The 24,149-nt window shown below is 46.2% G+C and overlaps 1 protein-coding gene across 1 annotated transcript; it reads right to left on the minus strand.

The window, feature by feature from the left end:
• Positions 1–10,200: 10,200 nt before the first annotated feature.
• On the minus strand, positions 10,201–21,944 carry LOC127674513 (doublesex- and mab-3-related transcription factor C1-like). Its single transcript, XM_052170259.1, has 5 exons — positions 21,872–21,944; positions 12,112–12,164; positions 11,630–11,766; positions 10,633–10,699; positions 10,201–10,470 (listed from the first exon to the last, which is right to left on the minus strand). Exons 1-5 carry the CDS (start codon positions 21,942–21,944, stop codon positions 10,201–10,203), a joined length of 600 nt encoding a protein of 199 aa, XP_052026219.1.
• Positions 21,945–24,149: the final 2,205 nt, after the last annotated feature.

The raw sequence follows: 24,149 nt of genomic DNA on the forward strand, positions 1-24,149 counted from the left end.
ATTGGAAAGGAAGAAGTCAAACTATCACTCTTTGCAGATGACATGATAGTCTACCTACCTGACCAAAAAAAAACTCCACCAGAGAACTCCTATAGCTGATTAAACAACTTCAGCAAAGTGGCATTTTATAAAATCAACCCAAGCAAATCAGTAGCCTTCTTATACTCAAAGGATAAGCATGCTGAGAAAAAAGTTAGCGAAATGACACCCTTCACAATAGTCACAAACAATATAAAGTACCTTGGTGTGACTCTGAGAAAACATGTGAAAGATCTGTATGACAAGAGAAGAAGGAAATGGAAGAAGACCTCAGAAAATGGAAAAATCTTCCATGCTCATGGATTGGCAGGATTAATATAGTTAAAATGGCCATTTTGCCAAAAGTAATATACAGATTCAACACAATAACCATCAAAATCCCAACTCAGTTCTTCATAGAGATAGAAAGAGCAATTGTCAAATTCATCTGGAATAACAAAAAACCCAGGATAGCTAAAACTATTCTCAACCACAAAAGAAATTCTGAGGGAATCAGTATCCCTGACATCAAGCAACACTACAGAGCAATAGTGTTCAAAAAAAAAAAAAAAACCTGCATGGTATTGGTACAGTGACAGGCAGGCGAATCAATGGAATAGAATTGAAGACCCAGAAATGAACCCACACACCTATGACCACTTGATCCTCAACAAAGGGGATGATAACATTCAGTGGAAAAAAGATAGCCTTTCCAACAAATGGTGCTGGTTCAACTGGAGTTCAGCATGCAGAAAAAATGTGAATTGATCCATCCCTATCTCCTTGTACTAAGCTCAACTCCAAATGGATCAAGGACATCCACATAAAGTCAGACACACTGAAGCTAATAGAAAAGGGAAGACCCTTGAGGAAATCGGTACAGGAGGAAAGTTCCTGAACAGAACACCAATAGCTTATGCTCTAAGATCAAGAATTGACAAATGGGGCCTCATAAAATTACAAAGTTTCTGTAAGGCAAAGGACACCATCAAAAGGACAAATTGGCAACCAACAAATTGGGAAAAGATCTTCACCAACCCTACATGTGAGAGAGGGCTAATAGCCAATGTATATAAAGAACACAAGAAGTTAGACACCAGAAAACCAAATAACCCTATTAAAAAACGGGGTACAGAGCTAAGCAAAGAATTTTCACCCGACGAACTTCGGATGGCTGAGAAGCATCTTAAAAGATGCTCAACATCATTAGTCATTAGGGAAATGCAAATCAAAACAACCCCTGAGATTTCACCTTACACCAGTCAGAATGGCTAAGTTTAAAAACTCAGGAGACAGCAGGTGTTGGCGAGGATGTGGAGAAAGAGGAACACTCCTCCACTGCTGGTGGGGTTGCAAATTGGTACAACCACTATGGAAACCAGTCTGGTGGTTCCTCAGAAAACTGGGCACCTCACTTCCAGAAGATCCTGCTATACCACTCCTGGGCATATACCCAGAGGATTCCCCACCATGTAATAAGGATACATCCTCTACTATGTTGGTAGCAGCCCTATTTATAATTGCCAGATGCTGGAAAGAACCCAGGTATCCCTCAACAGAAGAGTGGATGCAAAAAATGTAGTATATATACACAATGGAGTACTATTCAGCCATTAGAAGCAATGAATTCATGAAATTCTTAGGCAAATGGATGGAGCTGGAGAACATCATACTAAGTGAGGTAACCCAGACTCAAAAGATGAATCATGGTATGCACTCACTAATAAGTGGATATTAGCCTGGAAAACTGGAATACCCAAAACATAATCCACACATCAAATGAGGTACAAGAAGAACGGAGGAGTGGCCCCTTGTTCTGGAAAGACTCAGTGAAGCAGTATTAGGCAAAACCAGAACAGGGAAGTGGGAAGGGGTGGGTGGGAGGACAGGGGGAGAGAAGGGGGCTTATGGGACTTTCGGGGAGTAGGGAGCCAGAAAAGGGGAAATCATTTGAAATGTAAATAAAAAATATATCGAATGAAAAAAAAGAATACAAAACAAATCAATTCTGTCTTGTTATTTGTCCTTGTCTCCCCGGAAGGCAGTCTAATAAGGTCTGGGATTGAGGGGCTTGTTTTGAGTTGTTGCTGCTTTAATAAAGTGTCACCAACATTTTCAGATGAAATCATTTCTTTTTAAATTGGCTTTCCCTTTCTGTGCTCACTTTCGCCCTGCATCCTCCAGTCTCCCTAATTCCTTTCCTTTCCTGCCTGTCTCCTTCTCTTCCTTGTTTCAGCTCTCCTTCTTTTATTCAGTTCTTCTTTGTTCCTTCCTTGCCTGTTTCTATTGAAAGATTAATAAACAACCCTTCTATAGATTTCAAACATCTAGTTCAAAAAAAAAATCACAAATCTACTGTGCCTCCATGGAAGCATGGAAGTATTTGTGGCTCTGTTCACTCCTTCGTGAACACAGTGCCTGCCATTTACAGATCTTTCTAAAGAGGGCTAGCTTAGCTTGCATTTACTATTTTTTTAAAGGGGTGTACCACCCGGGGGGATAACATATGTTTTGCCATATTCTAAAATTATATGCACAGTGCTATTCACAAGCTAGATTAAAAGAACTGTGTGTGTTACCAACACAGACCTCCTCCTCAAGTCCCCCTTTCTTCCAGATTTCTAATACGAATTGAAGATTGTTCTCCTGGCCAGGAGTCTTTCTTTACTCTATTCTGTAGCTGTGGCAAACTATGTCTATGTACCAGACCTTTGGCCTACTCAACACCTGCCTAGCATTTTTGTATCTGTCCCTCGTGGGGGGCCCCTGACACGTTGTTTCATTCCCCCATGTTAACTTTGCCTGACTCTAAAAGACCTAGTTTCCATAGATCTAGTTCCAGTTTTCTGAGGAACCAACCTCCAGGTTGATTTCCAGAGTGCTTGTACCAGTTTGCGATGCCTCCAGCAATGGAGGAGTGTTCCTTTCTCCATATCCAAACCAGCATGTGCTGACACCTGAGGTTTTGATCTTAGCCACTCTGATTGGAGTGAGATGGGATCTCAGGGTCAGTTTTGATTTGCAATTCCCTGATCACTAAGGACTTTGAAAATTTCTTTAAGTGCTTCTCAGCTATTTTTTTTTTTTTGGAGGTTACCTTCTTGAGTTCTTTATATATTTTGGATATTAGGTCCTTATCAGATGTGCAGTGAGTGAAGATGTTTTCCCCAATCTGTAGGTTGCAGAATTATCTTATTGACTATGTCCTTTGCCTTACAGAAGTTTTCCAGTTTCACGAGGTCTCATCTTGTAATTCTTGATCTTAGAGCATGAGTCATTGGAGTTCTGTTTAGGAAATTGACCCCTGTGCCCGTGTGTTCAAGGCTCTTTCCCACTTTCTCTTCCATTAGATTCAGTGTATCTGGTTCTGTGTTGACGTCCTTGCTCCACTTGGACTTGAGCTTTATGCACGGTGACAAATAAGTATCTATTTTCATTTTTCTATATACAGACTGCCAGTTAGACCACCAACATTTATTGGAGATGCTTTTTTCCCCTACTGTGTATTTTTGGCTTCTTTGTCAAAGATCAAATTTCTGTAAGTGTGTGGTTTTATTTCTGGGTCTTTAATTCTATTTGTAATACTGCTCAGCTATTAAGAACGAGGACATCGTGATTTTGCAGACAAATGGATGGAACTAGAAAATATCATCATGAGTGAGATAATTCATATCCCAAAGCACACGCATGGTATGTACTCACTTATAAGTGGATATTAGCCAAAAAAACTACAGAATATCCAAGGTACAGCCCAAAGAACTCAAGAAGGTTAACAATCTGAAGGGCCCAAGTGAGGATGCCTCAGTCCAACTTGGGAGGGAAAAGGAAAAACTCACAGGGAGAGGGGCAGAGGGAGGAAGGAATCTGGGTGGGAAAGGGGACAGGAAGAGGGAAAGGGGAACATGATCAGGTATTGGATGGGAGGAACAGGACTGAAACCCTGAGGACCAGCAGGAAGGATGAACCCAGGCAACCTTGGGAGGTAGGAGTTGGGGTGCGGTGGGCACTCTAGAATGTACCAGACACCTGGGAGGTGGGAGAATCTCAGGACTCAAAGGGAGGGACCTTAGGTGAAATTCCCTACAGTGGGGAGAAGTAACTTGTAGAGTTCACCTCAAGCAGAAAGACAGGATATCAAGTAGAGGGATGGGATTGCCATCCCACAGTCAAAAACTCTGACCCAGAATTTTTCCTGTCTGAAAGAACTGCAGGGACGGAAATGGGAAAAGAGCCTGGGGGAAAGGAGGTCCAGTGACAGGCCCAAAGTGTGATCCAGGTCAAAGGGAGGGCCCAAGGTCTGACACTATGTATGGTGTGCTTACAGACAGGAGCCTAGTGTGGCTGCCCTGCGAGAGGCCCAGGAAGCATCTGAAAGAGTCAGAGGCAGATACTTACTCCCAACCAATGGACAGAAGTCAGGGGCACCTGTGGTGGAATTAGGGAAAAGCTGGAAGGAGCTGAGGAGGAGGGAGAAACCAAGGAAAACAAGCAGTCTCAACTTGCCGGGACCCTGAGATCTCTCAGACAGTGAGGCACGAACCAGGAAGCATACGCCAGCTGATATACGCCACCCCCCCCCGCACACATAGAGGAGAGGACTGCCTGGTCTGGCCTTGGTGAGAGAAGAGGTGCCTAACTCTCAAGAGCCTTGAGGCTCCAGGGAATTGGGAGGCCTGGTGGGCTGGGGAGAAGGGATAGGATGAGGAACAGTCAGAGGGCAGACCAGGAGGAGGATAAAAAGACTGGAGTGTAAAAAAAGGATTAAAGAATAAAAACCGAGGAAAGAAAACAATTAAAATTGATAATGTCAAGTAACTTTAGAGAGAAGTGTTTCGCAGGGCACAGAACTGAGAGAACCACTAAGGACATGATTGTGGCAGTTTCTCAAAGAGTCAAAAGTGCATTTCTTTATTATCCAGCTATGCCCCTGCTGGTCTTATATCATAAATAAAAATAAATAAATGAATGAATGAATAAATGAACAAACAAACAAACAAATAAATGCTGGAGAGACGACTCAGCGGTTAAGAGCACTAACTGCTCTTCCACAGGTCCTGAGTTCAATTCCCAGCAACCACACGGTGGCTCACAACCATCTGTAATGGGATCCATTCCCTCTTCTGCTGTGCCTGTATCAGCGACATTGAACTCACAGATAAATAAATAAATAAATAAATAAATAAATAAATAATGACCATCCGAGTTCAAAATTTTCTGCTACTCATAGTAACTGTGGCATCCTTCATCAATTACTTTAATCCCTCCATTTTGCCTGGTAGCAGGCTAAGACAAGTGGGGGCAGCAAAACTGGCCAGGTGCCCTCATAGACCCCAGAGCCTCGAGACAATTTACTGTCAGAGGATGACCTCCTGAATTTCTCTCCTTGGAAGATGACCTCCTGATTCTCTCTCCTTGTGCTTGACATGCTGCAGATGCTAGGTGCTGTATTAGTTAAATTCTGGAATGAGCTCTTATTCCCATCATGTCTCCCTTTACTCGAGAGAAAATTGAAGCCTGGGTGTCAAATATGACTTATTCTTAGATGCTCGGTCTAACTATTCTCTACACTTCAGAAGGGTCAGTCAGGCATATTAGGACACGTGTCAGTAGTGGCACTTATTACAGAGTGATCCTTGTTTCATGTTCTACAAATCGACTTTCTGGTGTAGACGTGAGGAAGATGGGAGTGCTCCCTATCTCCTTCTAAAATGCCCAAGTCCCTTTTGAATAAGATCCGTGTCATCTATGTTGGAACCAAAACAAAATATTTTTACTTAAAAACATACCCACGGGATACTTTGTCTGCGACAGTACTGGACCCTTGATAAGTCCCCAGTTAGGAATTCCTCTAGTAAGCGCAGGCATTTATGTCGGGAACAACCTTTCGTCATTTCCTTGCTTTGGAAGCAATACCATGTCAAGTGCCTGAAATGCATTTCCCCCTTGGAAAAATTCATGAATTCACTTGGTGATGTCTCTGCAAATTCCGTGAGACCCAACAGGGCTGGAGGTGTGTTTCCTTAGCTAAACCACTTGACAAGCAAGTAGGGGGATGTAAGTTTGGCCCCCATATCCCACAGGACAAACAGGGCCCGGAGGCACAAGCTTTCTATCTCCAGAACAGCTGATCTGTATCCCACTTTGCCTGATTTTGTTGCTTTATGTTTGGGCTGCTAAGTTAGTTTTAGTGAACTTTTCTAGAGGGTAGAAAGTGAATATCCAGCTCCTGCCTGTGCTTGAAAGTACAGACAGCCCCTCCGAATGTGCAGTGGTACACCTGTAACTTCAAATGTGCACACATGCACAGTATTTCGTGAGAAATCTCATCAGCACTGAACATGTACAGAATTTTGGGATCCATGTTCTCCACAACTTCCTAACTACTTTTCTGAAAAGAAAATTGTCTTTTCCTTTTTTTCTTTTTAATTTTGTTTTTATTTTTTAAAGCCAACAGCATCCGGTATTCCCATGCAGTCTCCCATTCAAGTAACAACCAGGCCCTACTCTGATCAGAGGAGACTGGGCGCATTCAGCATAGAATTGTAAGCACCTTTTTGCACATTGGTCATTTGTTTGTTTTCAAAACCTGTATTCAGGGCTTTTGTCTATTTTCAAATTAGGTAGTTTGCTGCTGGTTTTGTGTTTACTGCTGCAGCTACTGCTAGATGTAGTTGTTATGGTGCCTCAGTTACATGTACAAATTTAATGTTATCCATTACGGGATACATGGTCTGGAAATATCTCCCTCTAGTATAGACCCTGTCACAGCTCCTGGTGGATTATTCTCTTACTCGCAATGGTACAGGGCTCTCAGTTTCAAATGAAAACTATGCAGGCCTCTAACCATCACTGGCATACAAACCCACCACTGAATTTTCCAATTCTGTTGTAGCTGCAATGTCACCTGTCCATTTCTACCCTTTTCCGCTTTCTGATAACTGAAACTGGGTAATTTGTGAATTAAAGACATTTATTAGGTTATGTCCAGGAGCCCTTGGGCAGAGCATGGACGGCGACTTCTAGTTGGATGCTGGTGCCACGTTTGGCACAGTTAGGGATGCAAGCACAAATGGACACGGACAGAAGGGATAAAGACTCCCTTCCCAGCAACCCACTCTTCATTTCTTTCCCTATTTCTTTCTCCTCTGCCAGAGAAATAATACAAGAAGACCAGAGCTTCAGAAACAAAAGAGAAAAAGGACCGGAAGCCCTCGCTGTAAATCACACAGGCCCAAAACGAGGCGCGAGGTGGAGGCAACAGGATGGGAAAGGACCTCAGGTCCGGAGCCTTTAGGTGACCTTCTTTATGGTCGGCCGCCCTGGCTCTGCATTTTGTCAGAGCATCAGTACAGGACTGAAGAAATAGGACAAAACGATCTGATTAGGGGCGGGGCACTGCCTCCTCCCCAGACTCACTGGGGCAGCCTTGGCAGGGCCAGGGCAGGCCATCTTAGAAAAGCATCTCAACGGTGCTCCCACATTTACTATTTTTTTCAAGAAGCCAGGTAACTTGTGCAGGAAGCAACTTGAGATGCAATACCCAGAAATATCGGCCTTCTTACAATGTTAATACACTGTCCTCAGAAATCATTTCCCTATTTATGCATAGACTCACAATATTACTGGTTAATACACTATTTTATAAATGGAGCCATTTCTGGCCACTGTTTAAAAGCTCTTGCAGTCTGGACTGACAAGCATTATCATATCCTGACTTAGGCAATTTTGTTTCCTGGGTTTCTCTCTCTCTCTCTCTCTCTCTCTCTCTTTCTCTCTCTCTCTCTCTCTCTCTCTCTGTGTGTGTGTGTGTGTGTGTGTGTGTGTGTGTGTGTGCTTGTTTGTTCTTTTGTCATGGTCGCTGTTTTGTTAGTCATTTCAAAGAGGGAGAAGCAGGTTCTAGGAGTCAGTAGGAAGCAATCTTCTTTGAGATTCATCTATCCTCCTCATTTGAACAAATTTAGACACAAAGATTTTATTGGATATTGGTAATGGCTAGCTGTTTCACAGGAATTTTGTAGAATCTTCAATTTCTTTGATAGGACTGCATTTGTGCATAAGACACGTGGTTCCTTCTAAAATTGAGGTTAAAATACACAAGGCTGTGTTGGGTGTAAACATGTGGATGTAAAACCACAGTGCCAAACAACTTCTAAGCTGTGGTCAAAAGGTTTACAGTTTTTGCCCCAAATCTGAAAAGGTTTTGAGTTTGGTGGTGTGTAGCAGGGAAGTCTAGAATGATAGTCAGAATGTCCCTGGAAACCCAAAGGCATTTGTAGGTGTGAATTAGTAAAATGCGATTCCTGACACCATATGATTAGAGTCCAAGAAGGCTACATCCTAGGAGCAAAGGGAAGGTGTGGTTGCAGCTTTTGCAACAGACCCTCAGACATGGTAGTAACAGCTCTGAGGATGCCTTACTAGACATCTAGGGCAGAATGATAAGCTTTCTGCCAAGTCTGGATTCACTCTGCTGATGTCGTCAACACAGAAATGCCAGGGGACAGAGAAAAGTCCCTTTTGGAGGTTTCACAGGCTCAAGTCGGTAAGCAAGGGAGGGCGCCATGCACTTTCAACAAAGCCTTCTACCCGATGTCTGCTGCTCTTGGTGCCTTAATAGGACACTGTATGAACCATATTAGCTAGCTTAGTGACTGGGAAAGGAAAACTGTCTATCCAAATATCTGTCCTACGTTTTCACAGAAGCAGCCCATACTTCTCAGTGCTTTACAACTGGGATACTTTATTTGGGGTCATGTACAGATTCCTAGGCACAGGTGAGCATCCTGATGTGTCTGAAGGCATGGCTACGCACAAGAATAGCCAAGTGTACAAGCCATGGCGAGACAAAAGAAAAGAAAGAATAGAGAAAAGAAACACTGCCTCAGGAATAGGCTCAGACAGAACCTTGTGAACAGACGGTTCATGTATGCTGCACAGTGCAGCATTAATGACACACAGAAAGATCCAAGTCTTCCAAAGGAGGAAAAAAAGTAATGCAAGGTCGAGAACATACAGTCAGAGTTTGAACATCTCCCCACCCCTCACTAAGGTTTCCAAGGCCCTAAAACGCAAGAGCGTTAAGGAGCAATTTCTGATTTTGGACAGGAACTACATTACACCTTAAGAAAGAGAAATACAGCAGGCACTCCTCGGCAAGGCCGCCTCTTTGGCTCTCAGTGACAGAGTGGGGTGCGGCCCAGATGACCAGTTGTCAGTCAGTGAAGCAGATCACGTATGCCGAGGTGACAGGGAGAGACGGGACAGCCTCACTCTTCACTCTCCTTCAGGACCTGCAGACAGAAATGCAAAAGCCAAGTCAGATCCCAGGTATGTCCTCACCTGGCTCTTCAGGCCTAACCTTGTGTACCGAGCAGTCTAAGATTTCCATGGTGACCAAAGGTCACACCTGTTCCTATCTGAGCTCCTTCTCTCGAATACTGACTTCACCAACAGCCCCAGCCATAGGTCTCATTTGGTCAAGCCCATGGTCCCTGAGAAAGATCCTCGCTCTGACTGGAGTCCTTTACTGCCTCACTGCCGGCACCAGCCGTCCTGGCATAGCTTACATTCCCCACCCAGATAGACCCCTGTGAGAAGCAAGCTCCTGGCTCCACGCAGCATCCTTTGAACCAGGAGATCCACCCAGAGTGGCTTGTCACTCACACAGTGCTCTTCACTGGCCATTTTTATTCAGCAGCCTGCCTGTCCAGCCTCCCTGGCTACGAGAGTCTCTCACAAAGCCCTTCCTTGATGGACACCTGACATTTTGCTTGTAAGGTTCAGCCTGGGAAGGCTTCCACGTTCCACGTCCACAGGGACAGTGTCCTGAGTTGGCGTGGAGATGCTCCAACACCCCAGACCCCCATGCCCCGTGCTTATCCTCTGAGGCTTTCTCAGCCCGTTGAGGGCTGCTGCACACCCCCGGGCTGGGAGTCATTTTACCCGGATCCATTCCTTCCACTTCCTGTGCTCTCCACCCTCCCACAAGGCCTTGCAGACTTGAGGGCCTCACAGTTTCCCGACTTCAGGGTACTTGCCCACTGCTGTTGAGCAAAAGACTTGAAAACTGAAGATGGACTGAGCAGTCCCTGGTTGCCACTACTCAATAATCACACTCGAGATCTGGAGCTCCCCCTAGTGGATGCAATCAGCAACTGCAGGTACTGCTCTCAGTGTAAGCCCTCAGACTTCCCTACTCTTCTCCAGCCCAAGTTCCTCATTCAAGGAGCCAGGTACCTGGGGTGCCTGAGAGGAGTTATGCAGAATCAGGAGAGCCTCGGCAGCATCCATGACCTTCTGCCTGTCTTCCTCAGCAGACGAGCTACCCTGGTTGGAGGCGACTGGGGTCTGGGCATAGTTTTCAGGGACCCGGCTGGCCATGTTGTTGCTCTGGGCGCAGATGACAGGAGCCTGGTTAGCAGTGCCAGGGTTCTGGGAAGAGACGTTGGAGACCTGCAAAGGAATTGAGCAAGAGAATGACTTCTGACAAAACACACCCCTCCCCCAAGATAACAGACCCTTCAGCCCTCATTCCTTTCCTCCAAACCCCCATCTCTAAGAGGTTCTTCTCTCTCCATCCCTTCCCTTCCAGAGACCTCGTCCCTGCTCGTTTACCAGGACCTGTGCTGGCAGAAGAGGAAGGGCAGGGATGGTGGTGGGCTGCACGATCACATTAGAGAAGCTGTCAGTGAGGAGAGGAGAAGCCAGGAGGTTAAACATTCTGGATGACCACGTCTGCAAGTACTCACGGAGAGCGGGGTCTCCACAAGCTCAGCCTGTGTGAATATCTACAGACGATAGGACAGATGACACTGGTCTTTTGTGTCTGGAATGGACCCTCCCCTTGCCCTGCCCCCATTTTCCCTCCGACCTCCTTCCATTTCACTCCTTGAGACACTTCTCTCAAGTGTGAACTCTTTCCCCTGGGTGCAATGAAGATGGCCAAGAGCTTCTGGACTGTGCAAAGCACCAGGAGAAAGTGAAATGGTCCTCTTCAGCGACTGGCTCTTGCCTCCACCTTGCCCACTGCCGACCAGTGAGGAAGGCTATGCCAAGCTCATCTAGCAGTAGACACAGTTCTCTGCTGGCCCGGGACAGTTCCCCAGGCCTCTGTGGCCCTTCCGATTGTGCCTCCAGATTTCAGCAGAACCTTTCCTCGTGCCCATTTGCCCCAGCATGGCTCAACAGTCTCAAAGTGTTTGGCAGCCAGCTGTGTGGTGTATGCTTCGTGTTTGTTCCTCGTTAATGCTCCTGGGCAGACTATATTCCAAACATGCCCACAGAGAGTGAACGCCTCAGAAATAGTTCTCCAAGTGCGTCCCACAGGAAATAGTACATGTCTGAGGACCCTGTCCTTGAAAGTTAGGCTGTAGTGCTACTCAGTCCTGTCCTTCCACTATAATACTCCTTTCTTTTCCCTCACTCCCTCCCTGCCTTCCTTTCTTCTTTCCATCCTCCTGTTCTTTCCCCTTTCTCTCTGTCCCCTCCCACCACGGTTCCTTCCACCTGCTGAAGCCCAGAGTTCTATAGCACCGAGCACGAGTTGGACACTCAGGGCCATAAGGCACAGCGGGCTCCATGGTCTTTTTATATTTTGTTGTTTTCTACTCACAGGCAGGGTATAGTCACGGGCTGGCTGGGATTCACTGAGAGAGAAAGGGTCGATTGAGGGTTCAAAGTCACCGGAGTACAGGTCATATTGATGATTGTGGTCGGCCAGCACAGCATCAGAGGCACTTGGAAGATGGCCTGCAAGGACAGAGACACCTGTTAAAGATCAGATATGACCACCTAGACAGACAGGATGGGAATGTTTCAAGATCACGAAAGCCACGGGGAACGGCAGAGCTCTCCAAATTGACGACCACCGTCTCACCCCTTTGGGTTGTTGTTTGTTTGTTTGTTTGTTTTGTTTCCTTTTTCTGTGATTGGGAACACCGAGGCCCAAAAAAAAAGCGAAGTCTTTCCAAAGCCTGCAATGCAAGTACCGGGCAGGATTGCTGGTATATTCTCAGAGTTCGGGACACAGTTGAAACCATCTGGACGGTGAATGCTGACTTAGCGCCTATCTGTGTAGCAACTAAATTTCCTTACCTGCTGGGGACCTGTGGGAAGCAGGACTTCGGGCTGACAAAGATGTTGCTCATCTGTAACAGACCATGCAGAGCCTGGCTGAACCTCCCTCCTCACCACACTCTGCTGAAAGCACCCCTCCCATTTGAGGACTAGTGGCCCTGTCAATCTTTTCAATGCCTCACCCACAACATTTCAGTTTTCTGTAAACAGGAGATGCTTCTAGCTGATGAGGCCTCTCATACAGGTTAAGGGCCAGGGAGATTTGCCTGGTTAAGGTCAAGTGGAGATTCTGTGGTCCTGAAGCCCTTGGTGTTACTACACCCGAATTGAGACTCCCACACACACCATGGCCAGAGACACTCACTCATGGCATTCGGTCTGGGGGAACACTGCTGGGCACTCATAGGAGAGTCGGGGGCAGCAACCAGTCTTCCCGGGTCTCGAGCCAGACGCCTCCTCCTCTGTGTCCCCTGATCTTCTGCCCAGAACTTATAGTGGGGGGCAAGGCTCTATCAGATTCCCTAACAGAGGACATCAAAAGACTCATGTTAGCCGCACATACAGGAGGCCTGACTCCTCCCCTGTTGATAGCACACTCATGAGAAGGTGGCACTTGTAGGTCTGGAAGAGACAGCAGTGTGCTTTACCCCGATTGCTGCTGATTCTCCCTCCCATGGGTGTGGCACTTTCAGAGCAAACTACAGGTTCTCTGAGACCAAGTCGGACCCCCACACACCCGCACCCCAGACCTGTCTTTGCTCGTCTGGTCCTATACCCTCTACTCAAGTGGAGGCAGAATTCCAGGAGAAAACAGATCACATCTGTCTTCAAGTTTCAAATTTCATGGTTCTAGGGTTAGGGCAGGCGACCAAAATGGCTGCTGGAATTCCTACCCCCAGTGTACTTACTCTTCCTCCAGACACCTCTATTTCTAGTGTCTAAAATCCTCCTGTCTGCCTTCCTGCACAGTGCCAGGGTCAATTCTCTGGACCATCACCTTCTCCTAAGGAGCTGCTCTCCAAGCCCCACAATAGGGGCTGCCCCTGCTGACCATCACCTGCTCTCTCAGTCACATCCACCCCCGCTGTGAGCCACAGAGAGGTGTCCCTGATCTCCTTCAGCAGTGAGCACTCTCAGCTCTCTTTCATCACCCTGTGCCCTGCCAACACCAAACACTAGTCCTGGTTTATGGGGGAACTTTGACCCACCTCCCCAAGGTCCTGTAGTCACTCACTGTCCCCTTGGAAGTGAATGAACTTAGTCTCTAGCCTCAGGGGAAGCCATATATCCCCGTGCTACCTGCATTACGGTTTATCCTCAACCCCAGCTTCAATCTCAGTGATTCCGCTGATCCCCTTGGAAAGCACTGACCACCTGCTCCTCATCAAACCATGCTGTCGTCTCCCCGGGCAAGCATGGCCGATTCATGAGGGAAATACCAGTGCATGGGAGGCTGAGGCAGGAGAGTGGTGAGGTGGACGACAGCTCATAACTCAGGCGCGTCCTGTCTCCAATAATAACCACATCAAAGACGTTAATAATAGTAGAAGACTGCACTACTCTACAATCTTGGACCACTTACATTTATGTGTCTTCCTGAGTCCTCCAATTTCCTCATCTGACCAGTTTCTTCTCCAACTGAAAAAGGACTTTTGGCCCCGGGTGAAACGCTATGCCCTGTCCCAGCCAGGGGAAGAAAGCTAGGAGATAGGTCCTCCTCAGAGGGCCGTTTTTCTCGGGACAAATGCTATGCCCCGTGCAAGTCAGGAGGAGATAGCTAGCAGATAGCGCCTCCTCAGCAGGCTCTTTTCTCAGGACAAATGCTATGCTCTCCTTGTTCTACCCAGGAGATAGCTAGGAGATAGCTTCTCCTTGGCAGGCTGTTTTCTCAGGACAAAAGACTTCTCTCTCTCTCTCTCTCTCTCTCTCTCTCTCTCTCTCTCTCTCTCTCTCCCTGTCTCCCCCTCTCTTTCTTTCTGTCTGTCTCACTCTCTGTCCCTGTCTCCCTTTCTCTCTCTCTCTGTCTCTCTCTGTCTCTCTCTGTCTCTCTCTCACTCACTCCCTGCCTCCCCTTCTCTCTCTCTCTGTCTCTCTCTCTGTCTTTGTCTCTCCCTCCCTGTCTCTTTTTCTCTCTCTGTCTCTGTCTCTCTCTCCCTCCCTGTCTCCCTTTCTCTCTCTCTCTGTCTCTCTCTGTCTCTCTCTCACTCCGTCCCTGCCTCCCCTTCTCTCTCTCTGTCTCTCTCTCTGTCTTTGTCTCTCCCTCCCTGTCTCTTTTTCTCTCTCTGTCTCTTTGTCTCTCTCTGTCTATCTCTGTCTCTGTCTCTCTCGCCAGCTCTCCCTCTTTCCTTCACCCCCTGCGGCTGGAGAGGTGGCTCAACAGTTAAGAGCACTGGCTGCCCTTCCAGAACTACCGGGTTCAGTTCCCAGCAACCACCCATATGTTGGCTCACAACTGTCTGGAACTGCAGTCCCAAGGTTTCTGACCCTGTCACACACTTAAACGTGGGTAAAGCAGTGCACTTAAAATTAAAAAACAAAAATAAAATTTAAAAAATTAGTGTCTCTGCCCTCGTGAAAACAGGTGCCACAGCCTCTGGCCATCCTTCTAGATGCTCCTCCACACTTCACCAATGGCACCTGAGCACGTGGCTTCTTCCCTTCCTTGATAGTCCCTCCTGTGTCTGTCACCCTGTGGCAGTTCAAAGAGCACAGGTTCTCCTCAGGAAACCCAGCCATCCCTTTCTGCCCTGCCTGAGTCAAAAATAGCAGTAGCCTCCCTCAGGGTCGCGCAACTGGCAGCCCTTGGAGCCCGAGCTCCGAGCTCCGCGAGGGAGCAGGGTAGGCTAGGCGGTCGCGGGCTAAGCAGCCTCTCCGGTCTCACCTCTGCAGACCTGCTTGAGGAGGCCGAAAGATGAAGGAATTGGGTGCCCAGAGATGGGGGGGGGGGGGGTAGGGTAGCGGTGAGGAGGGAATCAGGACAGGGAATTGCAGACCTTATTCTCGACGCCAGCCTCCAGTTACCTCGGTGTCCAGCGGGTCAGATTATGGAAGGTGAGATCTGAGGGAGGATGCACTTCCTCGCCCCTGCCACCTCTGTTTCCCGCCCCTGCCACCTGTGTTTCCCGCCCTTGCCACCTCAGTTTCCCGCCAATGAGCTGCCAGGGTTTTTTTTTTCTCTCCCCAGCACCTGTTTCTAGACCAATGAGCTTCCAGACTTACTCCCCCCATACAGTCTTCATCGCCACCTTGTGGCTCCTCTGTGACCCATACTGACCCCCACCCGACCTCCTACCCCCCGCCGTGATCCATGTTCTCCCCTGTCGTCAGCACCCAGTGCCTCCCAGGAGAGAAAAACTAAGATTGCGCTCTCTAGTGGCCTTTACCTGGGTTGCCTCTGTTTTCCTGGTTGCCAGCATTTTCAGACCACCTGCTTGCCGAGCAGCCCCTGTTGACCTTTCCAAAGTGCAGCCTGTCAAGGCTGAGGCCAGCGCCTTGCTATCATCTGTTTCTCGTCCCAGCACTGGGGAGGCAGAGGCAGTCGGAGCCCCGGCTTTGACGCCAGCAAGCTCCACAGAGTGAGTTCCAGGACAGCCAGGGCTGCCCAGGGAAACCGTGTCTGGAGAAAATGCCAGCTATCACGCGGGCTGTACCTAATAACCCCGAGGACCCGACTCTGAACCCCAGAACACATACAAAACTGCTGATGGTGTAGGAGGGACCTTGTAATCCCAACACTAGGGAGGCAGAGACATGAGGATCCCTGGGGCCAGCTTGGAAGTTAAGCACCTCAGTGAGACCCCGCCCCAGTGAAATGGGTGCCTCAAGAAAGGTGAAGAGGGATTGAGCAATGGATGGAGCAAAGTCCACCTCTCGCTCCATCACGAATACTTGCACAAGGGAGTGTGCAGTCTCACACGTACACACACACACACACACACACACACACACACTCCGAACCTTTTCCTGTGTTTTGGTTGATTTCATGCAAATAAGAGTAGTTTGTACACTGGCCCCATATAGAACCGAAAGCTTCATTTCTTTAGAGCTGCGATCCTGAACTATTGCCTAACTTCGTTCAGACTGATGCTTGTAGGTTCCCAGGTTTCTGATTTATCCTCTTCTTTTGTAATGTTTTCAATTATTTAAGTTTTTAATGATTTATTTAATGCGTCTCAGCGGTTTTCACGCACATGTGTCTGTGTGCCACATGTGTGCAGTGCCCTCAGATGCCTAAAGAACGTGTTGGACCCTCTGGGATTCAATTTGCTGTAGAAGATTAGTAGTTCCCATGTAGGTGCTGGAAATCAAACCCAGATCCTACATATCAGCAGCCTCTGCTCTTGGCTGCATAGCCATCTCTGTAGCGAATAGACATTCTTTTGAAAAATGTTCTTACTATGCAACATTGGGTGCTCTTCAACTCCCGGGATAGCCCACGCTGTAGCTTAATCTAAGTTGACTTCATGACTCAGGGTTCTGCATGCTGCGATTATAGACAGGAGGCCATGGCAACCTCACAGTGTTCTTTTATACACAGTGTTGAGTTCCGAATTTTTGGTCCCGGATTAGAAGACCGGGTGTGAGAAGCAGAATTTGGCACTGGATGAAACTCTGTTCTTTCTGCTGATGGTGGTGGTGTTTGGGGCGTGGGGACACCCTTAGTGACCCAGTGGAGGAGAAAGGACAGCAGTTACCCACCTTCCGCTGCTGCCTTAATACTTCAGTGCAAATCTGCTTCCCTGTATGCCCCGCCCACCTTATTTTCCAGATGATTTCCACTCGCCTTTCATTAAGAATGGCCATGTGCTACTTTACAATAAGAGGAACAATCCAGCCCCTTCACCTTCGCTAGCCTGAGAAGACACAGCTGATAACAAGTACAGTGACCACTGCTTATCTAAACCGTATACACGCACTGTTTCCTCTCCCTTGCTTCTTACAGGAGTTGAAGTCTCACCTTGTCTTTTCGGAGTTTCAAACACTTCCCTCGATTACCTTGGCATGCATCTTCTACAGACTGTATCCTATTCCCAGGCAAATACAATGACGTGATCTCACCAACAAAATCTGTGAAATACAAGTAGCATCCTGGTTTCTAGACAGTCCATATTTAAATCCTCTTCCTAGCCCTATTATATTTATTTATTTATTCATTTATTTATTTATTTATTTTCTATATTCTTTGTTTACATTCTAAAAGCTTTCCCCTTTCCCAGTCCCCTGCTCCCCATATGTCCGATAAGTCCTCTTCTCTCCATCCATTCTCCTATCTTTCCCCCTCCCTTTTCTCTGTCCTGGTACTTCCCTACAATGCTGGATCAAGCCTTTCCAGGATTAGGGCCCTCTTCTTCCTTCTTCAAGGGAGGATATGCTAATTGTATCTTCAGTATTCAGAGCTTCAGGGCTAATTAATATCCACTTATCAATGATTGCATTCCATGTGTATTCTTCTGTGATTGCGTTACCTCGCTTAGGATGATATTTTCCAGTTCCATCCATTTGCCTAAAAAATTCATGAATTCATTGTTTTTAATTGCTGAGTGGTACTCCATTGTGTATATATACCACATTTTCTGTATTTATTCCTCCATTGAGGGACATCTGGGTTCTTTCCAGCTTCTGGCTATTATAAATAAGGCTGCTATGAACACAATGGAGCATGTGTCTTTATTGCATGCCAGGGAATCCTTTGGGTATATGCCCAAGAGATGTATAGCAGGGTCCTCCGGAAGTGTCATGCCCAGTTTTCTTAGGAACTGCCAGACTGATTTCCATAGTGGTTGTACCATCTTACAATCCCACCAGCAGGGAAGGAGTGTTCCTTTCTCCACATCCTAACCAACACCTGCTGTCTCCTGAGTTTTTAACCTTAGCCATTCTGAATGGTGTGAGGTGAAATCTCAGAGGTGTTTTGATTTGCATTTCCCTAATGGCTAATGATGTTGAGCATTTCTTAAGGTGCTTCTTGGCCATCCTAATTTCTTCAGGTGAAAATTCTTTGTTTAGGTCTGTACCCCATTTTTAATACGGTTATTTGGTTCCCTGGGGTCTAACTCCTTGAGTTCTTTGTATATATTGGATATAGGTTTGGTGAAGATCTTTTCCCAATTTGTTGGTTGCCGTTTTGTCCTTTTGACGGTTTCCTTTGCCTTACATAATCAAAGGGAGACAAATTGGAAAGGAACAAGTAAAATTATCACTATTTGCAAATGACATGATAGTATACTTAAGTGACCCAAAAAATTCCACCAGAGAACTCCTACAGCTGATAAACAACTTCAACAAAGTGGCAGGTTTTAAAATCAACTCAAGCAAATCAGTTGCCTTCCTATACTCAAAGGATAAGCAGGCTGAGAAAGAAATTAGGGAAATGACCCCCTTCACAATAGCCACAAACAATATAAAGTACCTTGGTGTGACTCTAACCAAACAAGTGAAAGATCTATACCACAAGAACTTCAGGTCTCTGAAGAAGGAAATCGAAGAAGACCTCAGAAAATGGAAAAAACTGCCATGCTCGTGGATTGGCAGGATTAATATAGTTAAAATGGCCATCTTGCAAAAAGCAATCTACAGATTCAATGCAATCCCCATCAAAATCCCAACTCAGTTCTTCACAGAGTTAGAAAAAGCAATTCTCAAATTTATCTGGAATAACAAAAAATCCAGGATAGCTAAAACTATTCTTAACAGTAAAAGAACTTCTGGGGGAATTAGTATCCCAGACCTCATGCAATACTACAGAGAAATAGTGTTATAAAAAAAAAAAACCTGCACGGTATTGGCACAGGGACAGACAAGTGGACCAATGGAATAGAATTGAAGATCCAGAAATGAATCCACACACCTATGGTCACTTGATCTTCGAAAAACGAGAGGAAAACATCCAGTGGGAAAAAAGATAGCCTTTTCAACAAATGGTGCTGATTCAACTGGAGGCCAGCATGCAGGAGAATGCGAATTAATCTATTCTTATCTCCTTGTACTAAGCTCAACTCCGAGTAAATCAAGGACCTCCACATAAAACAGACACACTGAAACTAATAGAAAAGAAATTGGGGAAATGCCTTGAGGACATGGGCACAGGGAAAAGTTCCTGAACAGAACACCAATAGCTTATGCTCTAAGATCAAGAACTGACAAATGGGACTTCATAAAATTACAAAGTTTCTGTAAGGCAAAGGACACTGTCAAAAGGACAAAACGGCAACCTATTTTATTTTAAGAGGTCAGTTTTACCCTACTCACTGTTTGTTGTTTTTAATGGTGATCATTACCTAGTGTTGCAAACACAGGATTTTGCTCCTTGTGGACAGAAACAGCAGGTCTTTGATTATTTCTTAATCCTATAATTATTTCATAATGCTGTAATTAAGCATCAATATGGTTCCAGGAAATCATCTAACATATTTTCAGGTCCTCCAGTCCATTTAGTCTGTTAGAAATGGATTTCAGAGAGTGAACAGAAAGTGAGCCAAGTAGAAAAACCCAGGGCTCCATATGGCTTTCCTTGGGTTTCATAAAATGTAGGCTCTGAACATTCCGCTCTGGTATCCACACAAATACAAACTTTTGGTACCCTAAAATACTGAGGAAAAGTAGATAATTGCCAACAACAACAACAACAACAAAAGCAACAACAACTCTGTTTGTGAACAACAAGGAAGACTGCACGTAAGCTGGCCTAACGGTCAAAGTCTACAGTCTCCTTTGTTCAGGACTGCACGTTCACGGCCTACTTGGGAGAGAGGGCGATCCTGGCCTGCAGGCTCCATGTGCAAACATTTTGTGCCCCAGTGAAATAAACAGAGTTGTGGATCGTGTTCCGTGTTCCAATGCTTATCTTGCATGAGCTGCATCCCATTTCTGCCAGCAGGGCTGAAAAAGTAAAAGATGGTACACGGGGAAACACCGCTAAATACACATTTAACACCATTTGTGGATCACATGGCCCACAAATCAGAAGTAATGAGTGCTGTTTCCTCCACCATAGGTAGTCCCAGTGGGACTTCACTGGAAGGTGCTCCAGTAGACATGACCAGAGCCATGAGAAAAATAGAACACAGAGTTTCTGTGGTGGGGAAGCAAACTTACAATAATCTCTTTTCTACAAAATCATGATAGGTTATGGTCTCTGAAACATGTACCTGGTTACCAGGAATGCTCTTATTCTGTTAAGGAGGTAGGTTTGGTCATATACTGCCACATCCACACATGTCTGCGTGAAGAAATTTACATGCAATTCTACATGGACTTCGTTCTGAATATGGCTTTCACCATGGGTCTCGGGCTATGAGAAAAATGTTTTATTAGCTCAGAGGCATTGTCTAATAGCAATGTTAACAGAAACTTGTCTAATATTAGCAATTGGTTAGTATAGCCACCCATGATCTAATTAAGGGAATGTCTATGAATTGCCGGATCCAAGCCTTTGCAGCTTCTAGAAAAGCAATGTCACCAGTATGCCAGGCATGTCAGAACAACAGATGAAAGGGAACCTGCAGATTGCACAAAACCTGGAATTCTCTGTCCACCATCTCTAAAAGTCCCTGAACACAGTTTTCTAGCCAGTTGATGAACCTTGTGCCAAGTCTAAGATTGAAATACACAATCTCTCCGGTCCTAGAAAAATGTGCCCTTTCCAGAAACAGGTGACAACAACTGTTTGTGTGCATACAGTCAGCAGTACATTTTCCTGTAGTGTTTTCCAGTATGTTATAACAAGTTATCATTTATTGTGTTCTCATTATGCATATTTCTCCCAAGAGCTATTCCAGTTTTCCATGTGATTATGCACTTGAAAGGCTTGAATATCTCACATCTCTATTCTCAGTTGTGAAAGTCCTTGAGGTCCGAGTGTCTACCATTCCTGTACCTTTGCCCTTGATGGTCTCAGATTCAACATGAGTAGCATGACTTTCTCTTTTCTATACAAAGGTGTATAGACCAAAGCACAAGGTGTAGCAACTATACTTGATCTGACACAATAGTGAGTACTTACCATCAACTTGATTACATTTAGAAGTACCTGGGCTATTCCCAGACACAAACACAAATGTGTCTGTGAGGATGACCCCAGAGAGGTTTCTCTTAGGTCAGACTATCCATCTGGAACGTGGGTGGTCCGACCTCACAACATGGGGTGGCACAATTTTAAAACAACGGAGTATGGAGAAAGTCAGCTGGAAGGTATTGTCTTTTCTCTATAATGTGGTCAGAGCCACGGGACAAGTTCAGTGCCAGTCTCAGTACCTGGCATAATGGAGTGTAATCCTTCAAACTCTAACCCCAAATAAACTTTACTCCCTTGTGTTATCTTTGTCGGTTATTTCAGTACAATTAACTGTAGAGTATACAACAGGAAAACCCCCTTTTCCCCCTAAGAATGCAGGCTCTCCATATTTGAGGCTGTACACTGAGAGACCCCGACTGCCCAGATCCCTTGCACACGCCCTGGGATGCCTTGAAATTTTCTCCTCAGAGCATCTGAAATCCAGCTCCAGCTCAAATCCATGCTGAGGGAGGGGCCAGCTAGTTATCCAGGAAAGACACACAAACAGCCCAGTGAACTTATGTCTTCAGGTAAAAGACATAAGCTGTGTGCCAGGATCAATAAGAGGGCAGGAGCTGGGGTGGGTGGATGCTGTCACCAGACATTGGTTTTCTTCCATCTAGGGGCTAGCATTCTCTCACCTACAGGGGTGGTATTGTACCTTCCTCCCAGTTCTTAGAGGTCATCTATTCCGGAACCTAATGCGGAACTGTGTAGAGTGCCTACCTGTATATGTCACCCAGAACACAGCAGCACACAGCTCTGCTGGGAGGAACATCTCAAAGATGCCCTCGTTCATGCAGTAGCAGAGAATATGATTGCCACCCACTTCCAGCACTCCCTAGGTGCCACATCTAATAATAAGTTTGAAAGATTATTCTTGGTGTCAGCCAAGTAATCAAGTAACATGTAGCACATCAATTTTGAGTTTAAAAGTGATGTTGGCTTAAGTTGTTGCTTAATAAAGGAAAAATGAGCCAGGCGGTGGTGGCACACGCCTTTAATCCCAGCACTTGGGAGGCAGAGGCAGGCAGATTTCTGAGTTTGAGGCCAGCCTGGTCTACAGAGTGAGTTCCAGGAGAGCCTGGGCTACACAGAGAAACCCTGTCTCAAAAAAAAAAAAAGAAAGAAAAGAAAAGAAGAGGCAGAGAGAGAGAAAGAAGAGAGAGAGAGAGAGAGAGAGAGAGAGAGAGAGAGAGAGAGAGAGAGAGAGAGAGAGGAGAGAAGATCCCTCAGCATTAAGGAAGCAGTAACTCCCACTCATGTCCAACAGGCCCATCCTCTGCAACATGTGCTGCCGGAGCCATGGGTCCTCCATGTGTACTGTTTCATTGATGGACCAGTCCCCGGGAGGTCTGAGTTGGGGTCTGGCCTGTTGACACTGTTGCTCCCTCCACTGGGCCTGCAAACTTCCTCAGCTCCTGCAGTCCCTTCTCTAACAGGGACCCTGTGCGCAGTCTAATGGTTGGCTGTGAGGATCCCCTCTGTATTTGTCAGGCTCTGGCTGGGCCCCTCAGGAGACAGCTATATCAGGCTCCCTTCAGCCAGAACTTGTGGGCATCCACTATAGTGTCCGGGTTTGGTGGCTGTATATGGGATGGATCTCCATGTGGGGCAGTGTCTGGATGGCCTTTCCTTCAGTCTCTGCTCCACACTTTGTCTCTGTATTTCCACTGGTGAGTATTTTGCTCCCCCTTCTAAAAGGCATTGGAGCACTTATGCCTTTTTTTCTACTTATGCTTCATGGGGTCTGTGAATTGAATCTTGGGTATTCCAAAGATGCTTTGTGGCTAATATCCACTCATCAGTGGATATGACTGGGTGGAGCCATGACTTGGGCTTGAGGGTGTCAAAGACCCAGTGTGGGGAATGCCAGGGTGAGAGGACAGGGGTGGGTGGCTGGGTGGGCACCCTCATAGAGGCGTGGGAGAGGGATGGGATAAGGGGTTATGAAGGGGATACCTGAAAAGGGGAAAACATTTCAAATGTCAATAAAGAAAATGTCCAATAAAAAAGGAGGCACTAACTGCTCTTCTAGAGGATTCAGGTTCCATTCCCAGCACCTATGTGGCATCTCAAAAACTTGTCAAACTCCAGTTCCAGGAGATGTGTCATCTTCTTCCACCATCTGTGAACGTACCTGAAGGAAAAACATGCATACATATGAAATAAAACTGACCATAGTATTTCAAATCTCCATGAAACAATTAAATGGAGAACCACTAAAACCAACCATAGATATTAACAACAGGCTATGGTAATAGAGGACCATGCCGTAGTTTGACATAGTGTGTGTGTGTGTGTGTGTGTGTGTGTGTGAGAGAGAGAGAGAGAGAGAGAGAGAGAGAGAGAGAGAGAGAGAGAGAGAGAATGGCGCTTGTACATGTGTGTAGTGGTCAGTATTATCAACCTGATGAGATCTATAATCACAGGTGACATAAGCCTGTGAGGGAATTTATTGTGTAGCATATTTTTATTAGATATTTTCTTTATTTGCATTTCAAGTATTATTCCCTTCCCTGGTTTCCCCTCTGAAAGCACCCTATCTCATACCCCCCACCCCTGCTCACCAACCTACCCACTCCTGCTTCCTGGTCCTGGCATTCCCCCACACTGGAGCATCAAACCTTCACAAGACCAAGGGCCTCTCTTCCCATTGATGACTGACAAGAATGATGCTCTGCTACATATTTGGCTGGAGCCATGGGTCCCTCCATGTGCACTCCTTGGTTGGTGGTATAGACTCTGGGAGCTCTGGGGTTAATGGTTGGTTCATATTGCTGTTCCTCCTATGGGAATGCCAACCCTTTCAGCTGCTTGGGTCCTTTCACTAGCGCCTCCACTGGGGACCCTGTGCTGCTCAGTCCAATGGCTGGCTGAGAGCACCTGCCTCTGCATTTTTCATACTCTGGCAGAGCCTCCCAGGAGACAGCCACATCAGGCTACTGAATCAAGCAAATGAGGAGCTGGTTCTTTGAGAAAATCAACAAGATGTATAAACCCT

This window comes from Apodemus sylvaticus, chromosome X (genome assembly GCF_947179515.1).
Source record: "Apodemus sylvaticus chromosome X, mApoSyl1.1, whole genome shotgun sequence".
Classification (NCBI taxonomy): Eukaryota; Metazoa; Chordata; class Mammalia; order Rodentia; family Muridae; genus Apodemus; species Apodemus sylvaticus.